The sequence below is a fragment of the Dama dama genome, chromosome 18 (assembly GCF_033118175.1).
Source record: "Dama dama isolate Ldn47 chromosome 18, ASM3311817v1, whole genome shotgun sequence".
NCBI classification, from domain to species: Eukaryota; Metazoa; Chordata; class Mammalia; order Artiodactyla; family Cervidae; genus Dama; species Dama dama.
Genome location: NC_083698.1, coordinates 106,521,822 through 106,545,769, shown reverse-complemented (window position 1 = coordinate 106,545,769; position 23,948 = coordinate 106,521,822). Strand labels below are relative to the sequence as shown.

Here is a 23,948-nt window from a genome sequence, read left to right as displayed (position 1 = left end):
CCAGTCAGTTTCCACTGCCACATGCCCACCAGAGTGATCTTTATAAAATGAAAACAAAACTTTGTGGCACTCTGCCTCTTAAAATTCTTCACTGAATTCTTTTTTAAGTTAAAAATATTTACTTATTTGGCTGCATAGGATCTTCCTTGCAGCACTGTGAGATCTTTAGTGGCAGCATGTAAGCTCTTAGTTGTGGCAAACCTGGGCCCCCTGCATTGGGAGTGGGGAGTCTTTGCCACTGGACCACCAGGAAAGTCCCAAATTCTTCACTGAATTCTTTTTGTCTGTTTTGTGTTTTTGTAATTTCATGGGCTTTAGGATGGACAGGCTTCAGCAGTTGTGGCGTGAAGGCTCAGTAGTTGCAGTTCCTGGGCTCTAAAACACAGGTTTAGTGATTGTGGCACATGGGCTTACTTGCTTCCCGGCATGTGGGATCTTAAAGCCATGTCAAAGAATGTTCCAACTGCCTCAGAGTCGCACTCATCTCACACGCTAGTAAAGCAATGCTCAAAATTCTCCAAGCTAGGCCTCAACAGTATGTGAATTGAGAACTTCCAGACATTCAAGCTGGATTTAGAAAAGACAGAGGAACAAGAGATCAAATTGCCAACACCTGCTGGATCATAGAAAAAGCAAGAGAACTCCAAAAAAACATCTGCTTCATTGACTACACCAAAGCCTTTGACTGTGTGGATCACAACAAACTGTGGAAAATTCTTAACTACCTGAACTGCCTCCTGAGAAATCTGTATGCAGGTTAAGTAATAGTTAGAACCAGACATGGAACAACAGACTGGTTCCAAATTGGGAAAGGAGTACGTCAAATCTATATATTGTCACCCTGCTTATATAACTTCTATGCAGAGTACATCATGCGAAATGCAAGGCTGGATGAAGCACAACCTGGAATCAAGATTGCTGGGAGAAATATCAATAACCTCAGATACACATATGACACCACCCACATGGCAGAAAGCAAAGAACTAAAGAGTCTCTTGATGAAAGAGGAGAGTGAAAAAGTTGGCTTAAAGCTCAACATTCAGAAAACTAAGATCATGGCATCTGGTCCCATCACTTCATGGCAAATAGATGGGGAAACAATGGAAACAGTGAGAGACTTTATTTGGGGGGGGGGCTCCAAAATCACTGCAGTGGTGACTGCAGCCATGAAATTAAAAGACGCTCCTTGGAAGAAAAGCTATGACCAACCTAGACAGCATATTGAAAAGCAGAGACAATACTTTGCCAATAAAGGTCCATCTAGTCAAAGCTATGGTTTTTCCAGTAGTTATGTATGGATGTGAAAGTTGGACTATAATGAAAGCTGAGCACCGAAGAATTGATGCTTTTGAACTGTGGTGTTGGAGAAGACTCTTGAGAGTCCCTTGGGCTGCAAGGATATCCAACCAGTCAATCCTAAAGGATATCAGTCCTGAACATTCATTGGAAGGACTGATGCTAAAGCTGAAGCTCCAATACTTTGGCCACCTGATGCGAAGAACCGACACCTTGGAAAAGACCCTGATGCTGGGAAAGATTGAAGGCAGAAGAAGGGGACAACAGAGGATGAGATGTTTGGCTGGCATCACCAATGCAATGGACATGAGTTTGAGTAGGCTCCAGCAGTTGGTGATGGACAGGGAAACCTGGCATGCTGCAGTCAATGGTGTCACAAAGAATCGGACACAACTGAGCGACTGAACTGATGACAATATATGTGCGAGTCTGCATACTGAAAACCAGTTGTCACTCAATACATATGGAATGAGTAAATAAATAAAGTTGGTAGGGTCTAAACTCAAGGCCATGCAGTCTGACCCCCAGAACCTCTACTCCTTACCTTTCACAGCAAACAGTGAATATTTTTTGCTTCTAATATAAAAGTATTCTGTCTTTAAGTTTTACTATTTAATTTCCACAAAGGGCATAGGTCTTTTTAGTAATAGCTCCCAAATGTCTGGAACTTCTAACATTTAGTGACAATAAAACTTGAATACTAAAATAATCTGTTTGGGATTTCCCTGGTGGTCCAGTGGTTATGACTTCAAGGGGGACCCTTCTAGAAAGAGCTTAGCTCCTTTAAAAAAAAAAAAAGGTAAGAACGTGGGAGAAATGAGTATGATGTGATATTAAGTTAAAAATGTAGAAAAGTCCATGCTAACTGTATCTTTGGCTACAGTGGTGTTTACCTGAAGAGGCAGAGTTTTCTGAAAATGAATCCCTTTATTTCCGAAAACGTCAGCTTTTCCCCTCTCTCCTGAAAGTGAACTGTATTAGAACCACTGGAGGGTAGTCAGGACCATTCCTGATTTCTCCAGCACAGAGAAGAAATGGCTTCACCCCACAGGGGTTAAGTCCCCCAAGAGACGGACCGTCCACCTCGTGCATTCAGGGCATGCAGATGTACAGTGCCCGGTTTCAGTTTACAGCTTGCTGACTATATTCTTGGCTTGTGAAAACTGACACAAGTGCCAAGCTTGGTAATGACACTGTCACAGATCCACCTGGAGACTATCTAGATGGAGGGGATTATTTCCCCAGAGGCCACTTCTCTAGAGAGTGCATTTGAAGCACATGTTCAAGCTGAACTGTAAACATAATCTTAACTGTTAAATGGCAGCCCTAGGGACAAACCAGGAGCCAGCTGTTTGTGGAAGCCTCACTCTATTCACAACTAGCTATGAAGATCTTGGAGATAATCAGGAAAATATCTCTCCCTGAACACAGATTCTCCCAGTTTACTTGTTCCTATAACCAAATTGGGTGAGATTTGGGGATAAAGAAAAAACCAAGGAGCTTTTCAAGTTGATAAACTAATATTTTGCTGTTGAGTAAGCTTCTGTCATACACTAAATGTTTTTTTTTTAAAGTAAATATTACTTTAATTTCACAAGTAATATGATACTGATTTCATGTATGTGTGTGTACACATAAATATATATATACACATACATGGCATTTTAAGAGGTTTCTTCTCATACCTTGCATCAACAAAGGATCTTAGTGAAATTGGTAGTATTTGTGCCACATCTGGACAAATGGGATTCCAAATCCTCAGTTTCATAAAGATTCAGAGAAAACTACCAAGAAAGATAAAAATTCTGGGTTGGGACACTATCTTTTTGAAGAGTTTCTTAAAATGATATTGAACTGTTTTATATTCTACATGCATAGCATTCTGACAAATCAGTGCATACTCACTCTGTCCTTTAAGTTAATTAAATAATGTCTTCCTGCTTTACAAAAAAATGAGAGGGGTACTATCAGATTCAGTAGGTGGATAGAAATTAATTAAATTTAATAAAACTTTCTAACTGCTAAAGCCTGTTGAGTAGTTAGCTTTCTTTCTTCCTGACAATCTGTATACACAGAAAAATACTTCCAGACTCTCCAGTTTTGTTTTTTGACCTGTCTTCTGTAACTCTTTAGGTATATGAATTTCCAGGTGTTAAAGAAACCTCAAACTCCGAGACACATCACGGCTCTACATACAAAAGTCATGATCTTAACCTAGTGTTTTTCCTCCTAAATTGTCAGGAGGGAAAACCTTAAGTCTATAGTTAGAATTCTATAAACCGCTAGACTGCCTATCCGATATGTCACTTTTGCAGAAAATCAGGAGAGAAACTGATAACATGAAGCAAAGTTTAGACACGCACCTGATGGCCGTTTCCTAGATAAAACCCTAGAAAGAAGAAGGTTTCTCCCAAATCCTAGTTCTGGGTTCACTTTTACTGCAAGCTACCTCCCACCGCCAAAGCCGATCTGTGTTTTAAGCCAGCAAAGAAACGCAAACTTTCAGTCGCTCAAGCAGAAATCAAAAAGATCACTAACAGGGAGCCGACTTGGGAGTCCCGTTCTGTCTTCCACCAACGTACTAGTTCAGGCCCCTCCTCCGCTTAGCCCTTGAGCCTCGCGGGGTTCCCTAGGCAAGCTCAGATGTCCCCTCTGCCCCAGCTCCGCTAAGGACACGTGTTCTTCCAGCCCAGTTCAGCTGCCTGGAGCCCCGCCCAGCTCGTCCTTCCCAGGCCCCGCCCGCCGCGTCGCCTGCCAATCGCTGCCCGAGGCGTAGCCCGGCCCCGCCCCTCGGGTCCCGGCCCGCCGCCTTTGTTCTCCCCAGCTCCCTCTCTCAGCCTGTGCGCTCCCGGCAAACCGAGTGGCAGCCGCTGATTGGAGGCCGCGGCACAGCCAATCAGAAGGGGGCACCTCACGTTAGCGCTCCGAGCTTTAAACGCGAGAGCCGCGGGGCGCGCGGAGGAGGTCCAGGAGGAGGTCCACGCGGAGGGTGGTGCCGCGGGGCTTGGACGCGCACCGCGGCGCTCGCGGCCCGCTCCCCAGATCGGACTGGGATTGGCCGGCCCGCGTCTTTCCCCGCCCCCCAGTTAATTGCCTGGGAGGTCTTCCGGAGGGGGGGTTTATTCCCTCTCGCTTGGTTCCTTGAGACCCGAGCCCGAGGTACGGGATCGCCCAGCGGCCGCCGGTGCAAGGAGGCTGCGCTCAGCACCGCCGCGATGAGGCCCCGGAAAGCCTGGATGCTCGTCCTGCTTCTGGCCCTGGCGCAGCTGATGGCCGTGGCGAGCGCCGGGGGCCCGGACGAAGGTAAGCGGCGGCGGCGTCGGGCTGGGCCTGCGGGCCGCGCGCTCCGGCTTGGGGGCGCCGCGCGGACCAGGGACTTGCTGGAAGTCTGTAGCGGGAGGACAGGATCGCTTGGGCGACCCGGGAGAGGAGGGCAGCGAGGAGGCTGGGGCTGCCACCGAGGCTTGGACGCGGAGAGGGTATGAAGTGCCTTCTTTGCACGCTGGCTCCTTCGCCCTGATTCTGCTCCGATTTTCCTCGGGTCCAGGCAGACTGCCCACTCCTGGGAAGGGGAGCTTGGGAATTGGTTAAGCATTTGAGGCTCACATGCGCAAGGAGTGGGAAGGGAGAGGGGCCGCTGGTTTCAAAACAGGGCGAGGGCGTGACGTCCCAAATGGGAGCCCTGGAGACAGCCGCGGGCAGCAGTCGTTTTATGCCTGAAAAATGTGGTCTGTAGGTTTGGATAGAAGAAACTCGAGGGTTCTGGTTTGAGGGGGAAAGGCATGGCTTGGTTTGCGTCTTTTGGAAACCGGAGGTAGCATTCCTTCGGCAAGCATGTATTCGGCACCGACTGTATGTGCCAGTCACTGCGCCGGGTCCGGGAGTTAGGGCTCAGTCTGGCCTCTTCTCATAAAGCGCCGGCTCTGGGAGGAACATCCGCTGCGACCAGCCATCGGTCCTGCATTTTTCTTTGGAATCGGGTAGCTAAAAATAAGTGGTGTGTGAGAACTTTGAGAATTAGAAAACTTAAGTGAAGAAAAGACTGCTATTGCTAGAGAACAGGACTGCACATTACTGGCCTTAACTCCTTCCTCTGGCCTTCCTCTGGATAACTAGAGTTTTTTTCCTCTTGAGTTTGTTCCAGTATAAATAACCCCCCTTTTCTGATAGTGTGTAAGGGAAGTGCGAACTTTATACTCTTTCAGATTGAGTAACTTTTATGCAAGTCAGTGATTCAAGAGTCTTTGCCGACACAGAAAAGGAAGTTGAAAACCAACGCTTGGTGAAAAGAACACCTGCCCACAGGAACCAGAGAGCAGTGTCACCTACAAGTGTGTCTTGGGACCTTTATCCAATCCCCCGGTGCTTATTTAAATACAGAGTCCCAAAATACACCCAACCGGAAGAACACAAGTCTGGGCCCTCAGGTCAGCATTTTAAACACATTTCATTGGTTAGTGGGCAAAGTGACCTTTGGGGAGGCATGTTAATGTTTGAGGACCAGTGGAGGTGGATGGTAGTTTTTGGAACATAGAGAGCAGAGTAGCTTTGTCTTGGTTCCGATCAGATGATTCTGTCTTGTGGGGAGCCTCAAGGGGCCTGGAAGAGTGGCAGACGTGGATGGACACCACTGGTATTAGGATATTAGGATGAGTGAGTCTGTCATTTGTCACAGGCCACTAATGCACTGGAGACCTTGGGAGGCAGTTGCCTCTAGGGTGAGCCTGGAGATCGTTGTGGTCAATTGGTTGGAGTGGGGCTTCTAGTGGTTACCTTGACTCTTTCCCATCCTTCACCCTTCACATTTAGTTTCTGTCACAGGTAACTCCTCCTGTGGATTTTATTTTGGGACCACACTTCCCTTTACCCCAGATGGTCCCAGTCTTGAGGGGTTTCCCCCCTCTTTTTTGCTTCCTGTGCATTTTATCTATTTTTGCTGCACTGCACCCCTTGCAGGATCTTAGTTCTCCAGCCAGGGATCCAGCCAGTGCCCCCTGCAGTGGAAGCTCCGAATCTTAACCCCTGGACCACCAGGGAATTCCCCGCCTCTTGTGCATGTTAGACTCAAATAGCCCAGTGGTGTCTGGGCCCATCAGTGCCCCCCAAGGACGGTTACTAAATACAACTTAAGCTTTGATGGGTGAGCCTCCGGTTGTCAGGCCTCTCACTTTGTCTCACATCTTGCCAACCAGAAGAGTATAAAGGAGATATTTTGATGCAGGTCATTGCCTCTTTTTCACTTCTGGGAAGTAATTATCAAACGAGGTTAAAAAAACTTAGGGCATCCTGGGAAGAAAGTCTGATGGGCCAGCAAGGCGTAGCAGCTGAGTGGTCAGGACCCTCCACTCAGTAGCCTTGTGCTCCTGGGCAGGTGACTGAAACTCTGTTTCTTCGTCGGTGAAAGGCATGTAGTGTGTTCTCCCCCGGGGGCTGAGACAGTTGTATAAGTGCTTAGCACAGTGCCTGGCCCATGAAACACGATCAGCTAGGTGATGTTATTCCTGCGTCTGTTGTTAACGCCCACTGAGGATGCAGATGAGATGCTGGAAGGAGCGGCGTGTGTCTAGGCTGGGCGGGATCCGGCGTTGTCAGGTGCCCTGCTGGCAGTGGGCTGGGGGTGCAGTGACCTAGTTAGGAGGGGCCCGCATTTCAGGAGTGGCCTTGGTGAATGGGCCCAGCAGTGTGCAGAGATGATGCCGGAAACCCACTGAGGAGGGGTGCTCAGAGGAAGATGGCGCCCTTCCAGAAGGGGCCGGAAGGCTTTGGATATATATTTCTGTCCTAGAGTGTCCAGCTTTAAAAGTGTAGCCCAGTAAGAGGTGGTTTCCCCATTAAACTGTGAGATATCTTCCTTGTCAGTATGCGGGGGGTGGGGGGTTTAGTCCGGGGGAATACGGAGCCAGCACCCTCTCCAGATGCAGAGGAGTCAACACTGGGAGTTGTTGGCAATTTGGGGAGCAGTGGAAGGTGGGGGCCGTGCTCCTTCATTACATAGGGAACATTCTTTCATTTTGTTTGTCCTTAAAAATGCAGAATGAAAATCTATTCTTAAAAAAGTTTCAATAAAGGATTTCCCTGTTAGGAGCTCTGTCGCAGGATAACTCACAGTCCCCATTTAATCGTGAGCGCCCCATCGCTGTAGTGCTGCAGACCACTGTGGCCTGGGGCTGGGTCGGAAACCTCTTTGCTTTTCCTTTTTGTAAAATTCGCCTTATCTCTGTGCACTGAACTGGCAGCCGAGTCCCTCTTCCTCCCCAAGCTGTTACCTCGCTTGAAGAGAGGATTAAGTTCTTCTGAGCTTTCTTTCCAGCCTTCCTCCAGTCTTTCCATCTGCCTGCAAATAAGCTTGATTCTCAGGCCGAGCTGAGCGCCCTGGCAGCTGCCCTGCCCTGGGGCCTGCCTCACTGCCCGCAGCAGCTCCCAGATCTGGGGCAAGGCATGTATTGCCTCCTGGGCCCCCTGCCGGAGCAGAGAACCTAGCACAGCACCCCCGCATCGAGCCCCTGGGTTTGCGGTCCCCATGCGGGTCGTTTCAGGTGGGACTTTCAAGTGAGGGGCCGGCAGACCAGCCTTTTGGAGAGGCTCTGTTAGGGTTCCACAGGCCAGCAGATGTCAGCTGGTGCTTGCCTTGCCTGGTTACTGTGGGCAGTGTTCCTAGAAGTACCAGGAGCCCGGAGCCAGCCGGTGTAAACCCAGGGGTTCTCAAGGGCATCAGGTCCTTAGATTTCCCTGCGACTTCACTGGCCATCCAGTCGTTAACACTCCGAGCTTCTGATGCAGAGGCTGCAGGTTCTATCCCTGGCTAAGGAACTAAGATCCCAAATGCTCACCACGTGGCCAAAAATATATGTATAAATAAATTTAAAGGACAAAAATAAAAGAGCTTAGGCCACCAGCCTGGGAGGTGGGGATGGGGTTGAGCCTGGTTGTCTTCCTCTGGGTCCTGCCCCTTCCGTATCCAGGGAGCCTGGTCTCATTGCTCTCCCCAAGGCTCCTGCTGACAGTGCTGGAGGCCTGGGGCTTCTGCAGGCCTGTCCAGCACGCAGGGTCCCCACTGTGGAGGAGGGAGGTGGCGAGGTGGCTGGAGACGTGGGCATGCTGATGGGCTTGGGGAGGGCGGATAGAAAACTGGGGGCCGGGGAAGCAGCCTGGCCCAGGATACACAGGTGCCTTCTCAAGTTGGTGGCATTTCTGTTTGGATTTTAGAGCTGCAAAAAGAGCCCCCCACAGTGGAGGACAGGGGCTTGTGAAAGGAAAAAGTGGTGGGTATTCAAAAGGACAAGTGTGGAGGGAAGTGGGGCTCGGAGGGTGGGGTGGGTTTTCAGCTCGCTTTTGGTAATTAGTGTACAGGTCGGTAGATCTTGATGATAACAAGCAAAGCTGCCACCCTGCCCAGAGCACCCCCTGGCTTGCCTGAGCAGCTGCAGAGGCAGCAGTGGGCCTGGTTTGGGGGGATAAGGGGTGGGTGCTGAGATAGGGCAAGTCCCAAGGGGCTCCCGGGTCCCTAGGCAGGTTCTCAAGCCCTAACGTGAGCCCCGCAATCAGTGTTGGTTTGTCTCCCGGGAAACATCTCCAAAAAGAAATAATGGGCCTCTTGAAATGTTCTGCCTTTCGAGTTGATGAAGTCGTGCTGCCGGCATTTCTGTTTGCTGACGTGGAAGCTGCTGGGAACCTGGGTAACGAGAGCTGCCGTTCAGGGTTTCTGTACCTGTCGTTCAGCAGCAAATTCTGCTGAACCTTGTTGATGATAAGATGTGCTTATATTCTTGTGTTCTGGGAAAGAGAACTTTGCTTCCAGGCGTCCCACAAAAGTATGAACAGGAAACAAGTGCGGTTCTCAGCTTTTCATTTTGGATGATGGACTCCTAATCCATCTTGGATTAGGAGATACACATAAAAAATACCCCACAGGTGTTCTAATCCTTCAGGGAAAGGTTGATGTGTGGAGGAAGGAGGTAGGGAATCGTGTTTTACTTACAAAGTCAGCCCGAGTAACCTCCAGGGTGAAAGAGTTGAGAACCAGGACTCGTTTCCTGTTTGTACTGATTTGGGGGGCCAGGCAGTCATCCGTGGGGGCGGGGGTGGGAGGTTGGAGGCAGTCCTTCCTACCTGTGGAAAGCAGAGAGGGTGAGGAAGGGGAACATGTCTGTGGAAGTTAGCCTGGCCCTTGAGCCCGGACGTGGGGGACCCACAAAGGGAGGAGCCTGAACACACAGCTTGGATGTGGGCGAGGAGCCTTGTGGGGTGGATCAGACCTGTGTAGCGGGAAGGAGGGTTCTCTGTTCTGGGCTTGTGGAGCCAGGCCAGTCCAGTCCAGTCCAGTTCAGTTCAGTTGCTCAGTCATTTCCGACTCTTTGCGACCCCATAGACTGTAGCACGCCAGGCCTCCCTGTCCATCACCACCTCCCGGAGTTTACTCAAACTCATGTCCGTTCAGTCAGTGATGCCATCCAACCATCTCATCCTCTGTCGTCCCCTTCACCTCCCACCTTCAATCTTTCCCAGCATCAGGGTCTTTTCAAATGAGTCAGCTCTTTGCATCAGGTGGCCAAAGTATCGGAGTTTCAGCTTCAACATCAAGGCCAGTCTCACCCCCCACCCCCAAGTCCTGCTGCAGTGTTTAGACTAAATTCTAGACCTGGAGTTAGTTTTCAGCCATCTTTTAGCCATCACCTCCCTTTAAGTGAAATCTGAAGTGCCCACCCCACATGCAGATGTATGGGCTCTGGGAGGCCCGCAGTCACCGCCTCTTCTCATGGTGGTGACCCTCAGAGACTACTCAGGACTCGGGAGCACTTTGGGAGTGTGGGGTCCTAGGAAGGCTTTTAAGGAGGAAGGTCATCAGTTTTCTAACCTGCCTGGGCATTTTCTGCACAGATTCTTCTGACAAAGAGGATGCCGTCGAGGAGGATGACGAGGAGGACGAGGACGACGACGATGACGACGACGACGACGACTTGGAAGTTAAGGAGGAAAATGGCGTCTTGATCCTAAACGATGCAAACTTCGATAACTTTGTGGCCGACAAAGACACAGTACTGCTGGAGTTCTATGCTCCCTGGTGAGGACCCGCGCCCCGCCTCTGGCAGCTTGTCCCACCTTGGTTCAGATCCCGTTGGTTAAAAATGTGAACACGTCCTCTGCTAGTTACAGCTGCGGGGAGCTGTGATGACACAGACCTGCGGGGGTGACAGACACGTCCCCTGGTGCAGGTTCGACCCCACCCCTTCCTCCTGCCCGGAGCCAGGTGGCTGCCCAGCTGCACACTGGACCCTATGGGGACTGGCCCCCCTTTTCCCATCTTTCACCCTCACAGTACAGCTCATCATGACTCTTGGGCTCCTTCTCCCACCTCTCTTGTGCTGTTTTTCCGTCTCATAATCCTGTCTTTGCTTTCTCCTGCCCTTCTCGGCCCATTGTGACTTGACTATTTTTTGAAAAAAATAGTCAAGATGAACATAATGTTGTTTGCTCAGCATAGTATGAGATGCTACGTATAAAGTAAACAGTCCTTAGGGCAAACCTATGAGGTCACGTCATTCCTGGTGTATAGATCAGCTGTTCTCAAGCATTTTGGTCTCAGGACCCCTTAACCCCTTAAATATCGAAGACCTCAGCTAGCTTGTTACGTGGGTCATGTTTATCAGTAGTTACCATGTTGGAAATTAAAACAGAGAAATGAAAAAAAAATCATTTCTAAGTGGCAGTAACCCCTTTACTCATTAGCATCAGAATGCTGACATCACTATCGGTCCTGTAGCCTCTGGAAAACCCCGCGAGAGTGGAGGACACAGCATCTTCCAGGGAGAGTTTTCTCTTCACACTGGGGTGTGGAGATTTTGAAAGTACCTGCCCTCGGTGGAGCTGGGATTCACCCTGGGTCTGTTTGACTTCCTGCTGTCTCAGCCTTCCCCGTTTCGCGTTTCTCGCTAACCGCAAACATCGCTGGTTCCAGTGTCCCAGTTTCTGTGCTACAGCTGGGTTTATGCCTCCTTGGGCACAGCTAACCTGCTCCATCCCGAACCCTCATTCTCAGGTGCGGGCACTGTAAACAGTTTGCTCCAGAATACGAAAAAATCGCCACCACCTTGAAGGAGAACGACCCTCCCATCCCTGTCGCCAAGATCGACGCGACCTCAGAGTCGGCGCTGGCCAGCAGGTTTGATGTGAGCGGCTACCCCACCATCAAGATCCTGAAGAAGGGGCAGGCGGTCGACTACGAGGGCTCCAGGACCCAGGAAGGTGAGGGCCCTGAGCCGCCAGAGGAAGTCAGGGGCCGGGGCTCCCTTCCCCAGGAAGGGAGAGGGGAGGGCAATTTGGATATCAGAGAGGAAAAGCCCAGCCCACTGGGCTGGCAGCGATACCTGCTGGAATGTCCGCGGTGACTCTGATCAGAATAAACTTGTCCTGGACGAGAAGGGGGTACACTTGACAGCCGTGAAATTCAAGATCTGGAGCCCCTGTGTTAAAGGCCATGGGTCTCACTAGTGTCCTGGACCAATGTCTAGCTGGGCCTGACTCCCAGGGTGTGGGGTGGGGGACTCGCTGAGACAGACTGCCGAGCCCTCGCCCAGAGTTTCTGATTCAGTGAGCGGCGGGTCCGTTTCTTGTGAGCGCCCAGGGCTGGCCAAGCCCACGGGTCCAGAGCTCACAGAACCACTGGCATTTCTAAAACCAGGTGCACGGAGCCAGATGGCGTTTCTAAAACCAGACCTGTTGGAGCTCTACCTGGCTCGCATCAGGCACTACATCGGTTTCATTAAATGAATGGAAAGATAACACTGTGGTAGCCTTCAGCATTTTGAAGGCTAAAAAAAAAAAAGATCGCTTTCTGCTGCATTTTCCGTTCCCAGTGTGGCACAGTGGGCATGCTGCCGCGTAGGTTTGGGGTCTTTCTTGCCATCGCACAGCCCCATGTCCCCCACAAGGGCCCCCTGGCTGGGCCTTGGGCTCCTCATCCGAGTGTGAGTCACGTGGACTTGATCTCAAGGTTCCCTTCGAGCCATTCAATAGTCTGACCTGTGCAGGCATGTGTGTGTTGCGGGGGTCTGCCCTCAACACCTCACAGCTAGAAACGTGGCCCAGTTTGGCACCTTGAGGGCAGTGTGTGCCTCAGCGGGCTCCCTGGGCGCCAGACCTCCCGTGTGTCTTCAGAAGCGGGGCTCCCCCGAGTTGAGGCCCCCCTCTCCCGGGCCTCGGTCTGCCTGCACTGGGAGGCACTGCTATTTGCGCTCCAGAAAGCTCGTGCTTTGCGGGAGTGGTTCTTGGACCTGGCTCCTTGGCACAGATTCTAGGGCCACAAAAGGAGAGAAACAGTGGGCAGCCGCTGCTTCTGAGAACCACTTGGGAAGTGCTTTGTGAGCATATACCCTGCCCGGTGTCTCCGGGCATCTAGGCCACAAGCGGGCCTTTTTACAACCGCTTCCCAGGCGATGCTGGTGCAGCCTGGGCAGCATAGGAGCTGCTGCTCCTCCCATTTTTCTCGACTTTGGTTACATTTTATGCCGTGTGTAACGTGCTTCACGTGCATGTCTAAACACAGATGTATTTATACGCCTTAAGAGGAGTGCCCCCAAAACTATTACTAGGCATATGTAGTTGAACACTGGGAGGTGACTTCTCGGGGTGCACTTAACAGTCTCATTCATCAGGCTGGGCTAGACTGCCTCGAGCAGTGTGCATGGCAGTGGATGTGTGGTTTTTGGAAACCATGGACCTTCGGGCTCTTCACTGTGGCCCCCAAACTGCAGAGGGGCCCTGGCTATAGATGGGCTTTGTTGTTCAGTCACTCAGTCGTGTCCGCCTCTTTGCGACCCCATGAATTGCAGCACACCAGGCCTCCGTGTCCATCACCAGCTCCCAGAGTTTACTCAAACTCACGTCCAGTCAGTGATGCCATCCAACCATCTCACCCTCTCTCGTCCCCTTCTCCTCCTGCCTTCAATCTTTTCCAGCATCATGGTCTTTTCCAGTGAGTTGGCTCTTCACATCAGGTGGCCAAAGTATTGGAGCTTCAGCATCATTCCTTCCAATGACTATTCAGGACTGATTTCCTTTAGGATTGACTGGTTTGATCTCCTTGAAGTAGATGGGCTTGGATTTCAGGAAATCGAACGTGTCCTGTTCTGTGACCCCATGTTCTCTCTTCCCCCCTGCCTCCCCACCTGCACGTGGAACCAGGGGCCTTCACGTGCTCAGTCTTGTGTGGTTTCTTCCAGAAATTGTGGCCAAGGTCAAAGAGGTCTCCCAGCCCAACTGGACGCCTCCACCAGAAGTCACGCTTGTGCTGACCAAGGACAACTTCGATGAGGTGGTGAATGATGCTGACATCATGCTGGTGGAGTTTTATGCTCCCTGGTAAGGTGGTGTCCGTCTCCTGTGACCAGATACTGGTCAGACCCATCCTGTACCCTCTGCCACGCAGGCCAGGGGCAACAGAAGACAGACCCCTTCACGTGAGGCAGAGCCAGCCGAGGAGCAGGCTGGTGCCAAGTGCCCACCGTGCAGTGGATGAAGTGGGCTCGGCTGGGAGGGGTGGTTTTACAGAGTCTTTGCTGGGGAATAGGATGAGGTTGAAACTCCCCCCCGAGCTGTCCAGCCAAGAGAAATGTCATGGCCTTTCCCATCGCATACCCCACGTCAGGCTTCCACGCTGTCTTCCTAGGCGCATCTCTGGCTTGGTGGATCTCTCGAGGTCACCCAGGAATGCAGACTAGATGTGTGCACTTCCCGTAGCTGGGAGGCTGCGTCCACCCTGGAACAGGCTCCTGACAGCCGCGCACTCTCACAGGTGTGGACACTGCAAGAAACTGGCCCCCGAGTATGAAAAGGCTGCCAAGGAGCTGAGTAAGCGCTCTCCCCCGATCCCCCTGGCGAAGGTCGACGCCATAGCGGAGACAGACCTCGCCAAGAGGTTCGACGTCTCCGGCTACCCGACCCTGAAGATCTTCCGCAAGGGGAAGGCTTTCGATTACAACGGCCCACGGGAAAAATACGGTAGGGCCGCTGCCTCTGGGCCTGGTGGGGGGAGCTCCCAGTGCCTCCAAAGCCCCAAGCCCCGCTCAGGCGTGTGCTCTGCTCCCAGGGATCGTCGACTACATGATCGAGCAGTCCGGGCCGCCCTCCAAGCAGATCCTGGCCCTCAAGCAGGTCCAGGAGTTCCTGAAGGATGGAGACGACGTCATCATCATTGGGGTCTTTAAGTCGGAGAGCGACCCGGCCTACCAGCTGTACCAAGACGCAGGTGAGAAGGGGTCTCAGGCCAGCACATACCCGCCCAGGCCTTTTGGGGTTGCTGCTTTTGCCTAAGACCCCTGGGTGTCGATTTAGGGCCAAGGGAAGAATCGAGATTGCATGTGTGGAAACGGGCTTTCCTTTCTGGGGTCGGGGATCGGTTCTCTGTTGCCTTAACTGCACATGAGTGATAGGATCTCTCCGGAAACAGATGAGAAGGCTCTGTGGTGTCCCTCCGAGGTCTGAGAGGAGGGGAGGGGCCCAGTCAAGTTCATCCAAGGTCATGACCTCCCTCCCTCCTCTGCCAGGGTCCCTTCCCAGAGCCAGCCCCGCTGCCGGGGGAGGGTCTTGACCAGAAGTGAGGGTTTCTGTGTCAGACCTGGCATGGAGTCCCGGTTTTGTTGGTGGTTAGCTGCCCCAAGTGGCAGTGACTCGGTCAACCTGGAGATCTCACAGCCAACAGGAAGACCTTCTCTATGTGGAAGATTGTTAGATTAGTGGAGATAAAGTGGCGGAAGTGCTGAACCAACTGCCCGGTGATATGAAGTTATCACCAACACCTCTCAGCAGTGTCCCATGGGGGTCTTGCCGCCCTGGATGGCCCCTGGGTGATGAACCAAAGCCGGTCTTTGGGGGACAGTCAGGCTCCTGGTCTTCCCCAGCTCCTGAGTGCCCTGGACCCCTCACCCCATCACACACACCACAGAAGTTTGGTTTTCTTGGAAGTCGTGATTACGATCTGTTAACGCCCTGCTCGCCACTTGGTGCTGACGTCTGTGCCACACAGTCCCAGCTGTTCGTCAGTTGCAGAGGGATGTTGTAACGGTTACGGTGGAGCTGAAGTCCACTTGTGCTTCCTCAGTCTTCACTGATTCAGGAACCGTGTCATCCAACTGTGCTAAGAACTTGCAGAGGGGGTCCCCTAGTCCACCCAGGGCCACAGGCAGCCACGGACCTCCCAGCCCTCACCATCTGGGTGCCTAAAGATTCCCAGGGATCTTGTCAAAATGCAGGTTCTGGCACTCAGGGCTGGGGGGGGCCCTGGTGCTGTCCGTCCAGCTGCCACACGTCCAGTCTGACACCTGTGACCCCTCGTGGCCAGGCAGGTTAGGCTCGGGCAGGGGTGACAGTCACGGGGCCTGGTGCGTGGACTTCGGGGAAGAAACTGAGACAGCCCCAGGGGCGCAGGGCTGACGGGGGCGGGAGCAGAGGGGGTCCTGGCAGGAAGACAGCGTCTGTGAGCGAGGGGCTGGGCGGGAAGCTCTTGAGGTGACGCTGTCTCCTCCATGGCCACTTGATCACAGATACCCACATGTCTGGCGGCTTAGAACAGGTGCGAGACTGACCTGCAACACCCCTCTGGGTGGCTGTCTGATTTTTACGATGGTCTGAGAGCTCCCTGACCTGTTTCTACAGGAGGGACTGGGGCTCCGGGTGGTGAGGAGCTAGCTGGCAGGCCTGAAGTCACACAGCTGGCGGCTCGAAAATTGTGATTTGAGCTCAAGTCTGTCTGTGAGCTTGTCCAGGCTGCCCCCTGCCTCCCCTGAGTCGTACTGTGCCCTCAGCCCTGTTCCTGTAACCCAGTCACAGGCCTGTCCTCCTGGGACCGCAGACTCCACTCAGCATGGGTCCAGATACCTCGTCAAGGACAAAATGGGGCCCGAGGTGGTGCCCTGTGGGGTCCAGGGCAGGGGTTGACAGGCTGGCCCACGGGCTGAACCTGGTCCTCACTTGGTTCTGCAGGTTCCCTGGGGACAGAGCACGCTGGCTGGTTGGCACATTAATCAGCAGAGCTGAGTTGTCAAGACCGTGGTGCCCACGAAGCTGAGACAGTTCCTCTCCAGTCCTTTCTAGGAAAGTTTGCCAGCCCCCATTCTAGAATATCAGCAGGCTTGCATTTGGGAGTTTCCCGAGATTTAAATAAAAGTATGTAGGGCCTCCTAGGTGGCGCAGTGGTAAAGAATGTGCCTTCCAATACTGGGGACTCGAGACACAGGTTTGATCCTTGAGTCAACAAGATCCCCTGGAGGAGGAAGTGGCCACCCATGGCAGTATTCTTGCCTGAAAAGTTCCATGGACAGAGGAGCCTGACAGGCTACAGTCCGTGGGGTCACAGATAGCCAGACACAACTGAGTACAGTGCAGCACATACATAGAACAGAAGAACTGCAGCCTCAACAGGCCACTCGAGAAGTGAGCCCCTCTGCAGACGGCGGGTTCTCGTGCCAGACACAGGAAGGTCTGGCTGGCAGTCTGGGTTAATGTGCTTCTCGGCATCAGACCACAGTCAGTCTGAGATGAAGTTTTTCTGTGAAGGTTCCAATTGTTTATTTTTATTTATTTTTTCCTTTTTTTTTCAGATTTATTTTTAAAATAAATTCAGAGATACATAGATTTTAAGGTATTACATCTATACCAGGTTTTTAAATCCAGACTTCTTTCAAGTGTCTAAGCTCTGGATATTGTCCACACAGCGTTTGTGGTTAATTACACCATTTTCTGGGCATTTGCTTTGGTTGACGTGGGTAGAGTAGAATTTAAATCATTGAGGCGATTTCATACATTATGTATTATTTATTGTTCTGTCAATTCTTCAGCTAACAGCCTGAGAGAGGATTACAAATTCCACCACACTTTCAGCACCGAAATAGCAAAGTTCTTGAAGGTCTCCCTGGGGAAGTTGGTCGTCATGCAGCCTGAGAAATTCCAGTCCAAATATGAGCCCAAGAGCTACGTGATGGACATCAAGGTGGGTGAGGGGTACCAGCCCCGGGGTGTCCGATTGTCCTGAAGGTCGCTCAGTCAGGTCAGAGTTCACGGGAGGGGCGGGGGTGGGGGGGGGGCATCCTCACATGCCCGGTGGGTCGTGGGGCCAAGGCCCTGGCACAGCTCCACCTGCCTCTGGAGGAGGGTGGCCCACTCCCCATAACCTCGTGATGGGCCAGCTCCCTCGGAGAGAAGCCCCACTCGCCGGCACGCGGCTTGGGTGCTGAGGGCTATGGAGCGCTGACAGGCCTCTTTGTTCACTGGGAGGAGCCGTGACTGTGGACCTGGCCTTCCTCCTCGGGGCCCCCCGCTCTCAGTCTCCCTAAAGAGGTGACACATTCATCTTGAGAAGGATGGAGGGTGAGCCCAGGTCCTGCTTCGTGTTCCAAGTGCTTCCCAGGGTCCCCGAGCTCCACAGAACAGATACTCACGTTTGGAGGAAACTTTGACCTGATAGCTCAGTTGGTAAAGAATTCGCCTGCAGTACAGGAGACCCCAGTTCGATTCCTGGGTTGGGAAGATCCCCTGGAGAAGGGAAACGCTACCCACTCCAGTATTCTTGCCTGGAGAATTCCCGAAGTCCATAGGGTCACAAGGAGTCGGACATGACTGAGTGACTTTGACTTTACATCTTGAATCCAGATGTTTGATTTGACAGAAAGAGACTGGGGTGCAGAGAAGTGAGCTAACACCTAGAAGGTCCCACAGCGGGTTAGGAGCAGACTAAGGGGAAAGGCACGTGTGCTCTGTCCCCAGCCAGGACCTACGGGAGTGGTCTCATCACACCCCCGCCCCTCCCCCTCACCCCTCCGGATTCTTTTCTGTTATCCAGAGATACTGACCCTGGCTCCACAGAGGGGCCCTGGTGAACTTGGGATCTGGGGACCATGGGGACCAGACACAGTTTTGTGTGGTGTCTGTGTCTGGTCCCAGGAAAGGGGTCTATCTGAGGCTTTCAGTAGATTCTCAAAGGGGCCCTTGACCCTGAACGGCTGAGATCCAGTCTGTTAAACACATCACTGCTACTTTGCTCTTTTTGCTTCTGCCCGATCTTACATTCAACGTTTTTTTTTCAATGGATTGGTATCATTTATATACCAATTTTGTCCCCAGAATTATTTAAGGGCTGCTTTGTAAAAAAATTTACATAACAGATAACATGCAGTTTAAAAATAATGGATCTAGGAGTTAGGACAAAGGGAAGATAAGGGCAAGACAGATAAGATGAAGCCAGGTGTAAAGTCAGCACACGCAGGCTGGTGGTGAAAAGAGTCTGTTTGCTGCAGACGTGAGTGAGGAGGGCTCAGGCATTGAGTTCCGATTTGGGCCCCTGGGTGCTGAGTGCTCAGCTCTGGAGCACATACATCCTGGGTACCCCTGGAATTCGCCTTCTCCGCGACTGGCGGTCCAGGGCCGTCCTGATGCAAGAGGCCCCCGCTGCCATAGTGTCTTGTCCCTGCTGCCTCCCCGAGCTGGCCAGTCCTGCCACTTTTCAGTGCCAGCTGGGGCCACCTCCCTGACGGTCCATCCAGATGGGACTCAGGCTCTAGGGGAGAGAGATGTTCATCCACCACTTCTCCTGCTGGGCAGATGGCCTCACCCTGCTGGGCCTCAGGTTCCTCATCTGTGGTGCAGCTGTCTGCCCCACGCTCCTCCCCAGGCCCCCCGGGCTTTTTGTCACCAGTGGTCCGGGGTGGGCTTTCTGCAGGCAGAGCCCAGAGTCCCAGCAGCCATTTTGACCATCTCATCCTATAGTGTCCCGACAGGCTACTGTGGGGATCAGCCAGAGGAACACGAGACCTTGTACCCAGTTCAGCTCACCTTTGCACCTCTGTCATCCAGGAGCCAGGCCTCGCTGCAGCAGATCCGGACTGACTAGTCAGCCAGCCCTGACCCAGAGGGAAGGGCGCCCTGGCTGCCTGAGAGGCTCACTTGAGGTTCACTGGGGGAGTAGAGCGACTAGTGAAGTCGCTCAGTCCTGTCCGCCTCTTTGCAACCCCATGGACTGTAGCCCGCCAGGCTCCTCTGTCCATGGGATTCTCCAGGCAAGAACACTGGAGTGGGTTGCCATGCCCTCCTGCAGGGGATCTTCCCAGCCCAGGGATCGAACCCAGGTCTCCAGCAGTGCAGGTAGACGCTGTACCCTCTGAGCCACCAGGGAAGCCCCGTGACGTCCCTAGGGGCAGACTTTTCCCCCGGGCCGGCAGCAGACAGCTGCACCTCACCTGCCCCCCTCTCGCAGGACTCCACGGAGGCCGCAGCCATCACGGAGCACGTCGTGAAGCACACACTGCCCCTGGTCGGCCACCGCAAGGCTGCCAACGACGCCAAGCGCTATGCACGGCGCCCCCTGGTGGTCGTCTACTACGGCGTGGACTTCAGCTTCGACTACCGTGCGGGTGAGCCCCGGGCTGGGGGGTGCGGGTAACGACGGCTCCGGGGGGAGTCGCCACCCACCACCCTCCCCCGCTTGAGCAGGGGGGCGGCTGGGAGTCCCGGCGGCCCTCCTCGAGCCGCGGGGACGATCGGGCGGGACCAGCCCCCCGAGCCCAAGCCCTCGGTCCCCCCTCAGCCACTCAGTTCTGGCGGAACAAGGTCCTGGAGGTGGCCAAGGACTTCCCCGAGTACACCTTCGCCGTGGCCGACGAGGAGGACTTCGCCACGGAGGTGAAGGACCTGGGGCTGAGCGAGAGCGGGGAGGAGGTGAACGCGGCCATCCTGGACGAGGGCGGCCGCAGGTTCGCCATGGAGCCCGACGACTTCGACGCCGACGCCCTGCGCGACTTCGTCACCGCCTTCAAGAAAGGTGGGCCCGCACCCCGGCCGCCACCCCACCCACCCATACCCGCACCCCAGCTTTTGCAGCCCCTGCCGGCTCGTCTCTGGGACCCCGGCCTGGGCTGCTTCCTGGACCCGAGGGTGCGGAGCATGGGAACGGAGAACCCCTGTTGGTTTGCTTGCTCTCCTCTCTCTTTTCTTTGTCATAGAAAGAGGCAGGTGTCTTAGAAATCGCAAAAAACTTTAAGAGTTAAAGTGCAACAGACAAGTTTCGTGTATGTGGGAAACTTGCTTTGGCATCCAGTGCAGTTTTTCTGATCTGATTAAGCACGTGGCTCAGGGTCCCGGTTGCCCCGTTCGGTGGGCAGACCTCCCTCCCATCCTGTCTGCTCTGTCTGCTGCCCACCGTGGCTTCCGGCCTGCCACCTTCTTAATGACCCCTCTGTACTGGCAGCCTCTTGGGACAGCCTCTCTGAAGAGGATCGTGTCTGCTAAGCCTCTGGTGAGACTGGTTATCTGCACCTGCTCTGGCCTTTGCAGGGGCTGGAAAGTACAGGATTTGAGGAAATCAGAGAAGCAGGGGCTGGGCTTTGGAGACAAGGTCCAGCCTGGCTGTGGCGACGTCTGTCTGCCCCAGCCTCCTGCGTGTTGGGCCAGCCTCTCTGCCTGGTCCAGTCACAGCCACCAGGGGCCGGGCCTTTCGGCTCTCACACCCACCTCTGCTTGCTTTCCCCGGCAGGAAAACTGAAGCCGGTCATCAAATCCCAGCCAGTGCCCAAGAACAACAAGGGGCCGGTCAAGGTTGTCGTGGGGAAGACCTTCGACTCCATCGTGATGGACCCTAAGAAAGACGTCCTCATCGAGTTCTACGCGCCCTGGTGCGGGCATTGTAAGCAGCTGGAGCCGGTGTACACCTCCCTGGGCAAGAAGTACAAGGGCCACAAGAACCTGGTCATCGCCAAGATGGACGCCACGGCCAACGACGTCACCAGCGACCGCTACAAAGTCGAGGGCTTCCCCACCATCTACTTTGCCCCCAGTGGGGACAAAAAGAACCCAATTAAATTCGAGGACGGAAACAGAGACCTGGAGCATTTGAGCAAGTTTATAGAAGAACATGCCACAAAACTGAGCAGAACCAGGGAAGAACTTTGAAGGCCCTGGGGGTCTGCAGAGGGTGTGCGTGGGAGGGACCAGACCCAGCAAAGCTTCCAGTGGTCACTGGCGGGGTCCACGCCAGCCACGAGCCTGGCGGGCTTGCTCACAGGCAGTATCTCAAGGTGTTTTGGTTAGTTTTGTGTTTTAATTTTTTTATACTCTGGTATTTTGCCTTCATGCTCTGAATACTGAATAGATATGAATGACTCAGTAGATTAGTCCAGAATTTTACAGAGGAGACATCTATTTTTATCATTATTTGGGGTTTGATTTTTTTTTTTAACTTCACCTTCTTTAATATATTTCTTCAAAGCAGTTAAGTTGAATCTCTTCTGTGTGCATTTTTTTTCCTTTTTTAACTTAAAATTTAAGAAACCTTTGCCAAATTGTGTTGCCTTTTGCCTTTTATTTGATCGTCGTCTGAGGAATCGTTAGCTGAAGATGGGACTGTTGGTTGTTTTTTTTTCCCATTGGGGCACGAAGTAGAACGGTCACCAGGCGCCCTGCCAAGGATGTGATTCCGGCCCAACTCAGCCGCTGCCCGACCCAGGAGAAGCAGCATCTCTACAGGCCTGGACATCACCGTGCCTTCTCCTTCCAGGCCGAGGACCACGGGTAGGAGCCTGTTGCAGATGCCCCCAGGCCTTTGGAGCCAGGTTCCAAGGCTCAGCCTCCAAGAGGTCGCCCCCCACCCCCCTGCCCAAGGCCGGCAGCCACTCCTTCAGAACCGCCTTGGCTGAGGCGAGATGAGACAGGGCCTAGGTGGAGACTTTGGGGTGGCAGGAAGGATAGACATGGTGGAATAAAAAAATGATTGAAAATGAGCCTCCGTTGCTGTCTTAGAGAACACGATCCTGTCCCAGAGTCCCGGTGCCCTGGGCCTGGAAGGGAGGCTCTCTGCCCTGCAGCGTGTGGGTGGCTTCACCCCAATCCTGAACATCTGGGGGTGGGGGGATCCTGACCCGGGTGAGGCCATTGGTGGGCCCTGCTCCTGTGTGCAGGTGGGCAGTGGTGGAGGACAAGGCTCTGGGTGTGCCTGGGAGCCGGGCGGAGGGGACTCAACAGGATGGGGAGCTGGACTGGCTCTCAGAGCTCTGCATGATTTGTGTGGTGAGAGCTTCACTCGGGAGTTCATTCCCCGGGTGTGCTGTCTGCACTCACCTGCTCCTAATTTTGCTGAGACAAGAACAAGTGAGCTGGGGGCTGTTCTGAGCAGAGACTGGTGTGTTCGCTGCAGGAGCGGGGTGCGGCAGGGCGGGTGGCAGCCCCGATGAGCCTTCCCAGATGATCCACTTGCTAGTTGAGTCTGGCCAGGGTGGACTGGGCACTGGGCGGGTCGGGGTATCTGGTGAGTTCCCCAGTGTGACAGGTGGATGAGTAGGGCTCCTCCCACCCACCCCACCCCCAACTTTGGGCCACAAGCTCACATGAGGCAGTGTGGATGGGGGGCTTGAACCTTGTCCTTCAGCCCAGAGGCACTCATGCAGCTCACCTGGGCTTCCGTGCTGGTCAGGGAGACCTCACACAGCGCATGTGGGACTGCAGAGGAGGCCTGGGCGCTGGGAGGGGCGAGATGGCCTCTAAAGTGAAGTTTGAGCTGAGACCCTAGGATGAGTTGGCTGGAGCCCAGCAGAGGATGGGAAGGAGTCGGTTCAGTGTGTCCTGGGACTGGCAGCATTTCCTGGACATTTGTCAGAAGCACATGGTCTAGGGCTGAGCCCCAGACCTACTGAGTTGGAATCTGCACTTTTAAGAGGAGCCCAGGAGACTTACACAACAGTGAATGTAAAGGCCCTGAGGCAGAAGTCGAAGTATCCTCTTCTGAAATTCAGTCTGGAAGCCCAGTGGCCTGATGGAGGATTGGGTGAGGTCATCTTGTACTGATTGTAGAGTGCAGGCCCTTGGGAGAGAGCTTACCCCAGGCTGGTGAAGGAGACCAGCGAGGCAGTTGATGACAGTTCAATGTGATCAGAGCCAGGGTGAAGATGAGCCGGCCTGGGGAGCCCAACCAGGGAACCTGTGCCAGCCCTTCAGAGAGGCTCACCCGGGAGCCCAGGGGAGGGTGAGACCTTTGCAGGTTGAGACAGAGCAGGTATGAAGGCACAGAGGCACCGAGCCGCATGGTAAACGAGGGAGGGAAGCAGGGATGCAAGAGGAGGTGGAGCTGAGGCTGGAGGAGGTGAGGCCCTGTGGTGGGATCCTCTTGCAGTAAGTCAGGACTCTGACCTTGTCAGAAATTAGTAGGGAACCAAAGGTCCATATAGTCAGAGCTATGGTTTTTCCAGTAGTCATGTGTGGATGTGAGAGTTGGACTGTAAAGAAAGCTGAGCGCCGAAGAATTGATGCTTTTGAACTGTGGTGCTGGAGAAGACTCTTGAGAGTCCCTTGGCCTGCAAGGAGATCCAACCAGTCCATCCTGAAGGAAATCGGTCCTGGGTGTTCATTGGAAGGACTTGTTGAAGCTGAAACTCCAATACTTCGGCCACCTGATGCAAAGAACTGACTCATTTGAAAAGACCCTGATGCTGGGAAAGATTGAGGGCAAGAGGAGACGGGGATGACAGAGGATGAGATGGTTGGATGGCATCACCAACTCAATGAACATGAGTTTGAGTAAACTCTGGGAGTTGGTGATGGACAGGGAGGCCTGGCGGGTTGCAGTCCATGGGGTCTCAAAGAGCGACTGAACAACTGAACTGAACTGAACTGACAGTTTG

General features: G+C 53.3%; 1 protein-coding gene across 1 annotated transcript; it reads left to right on the top strand.

Moving 5' to 3' along the window:
• Nucleotides 1-4,256: 4,256 nt before the first annotated feature.
• PDIA4 (protein disulfide isomerase family A member 4) lies at nt 4,257-21,617 on the top strand. The gene is made up of 10 exons (XM_061166009.1): nt 4,257-4,599; nt 10,174-10,357; nt 11,333-11,538; nt 13,515-13,653; nt 14,087-14,292; nt 14,381-14,539; nt 17,127-17,278; nt 19,538-19,694; nt 19,868-20,101; nt 20,813-21,617. Exons 1-10 carry the CDS (start codon nt 4,512-4,514, stop codon nt 21,226-21,228), a joined length of 1,941 nt encoding a protein of 646 aa, XP_061021992.1. The 5' UTR covers nt 4,257-4,511; the 3' UTR covers nt 21,229-21,617.
• Nucleotides 21,618-23,948: the final 2,331 nt, after the last annotated feature.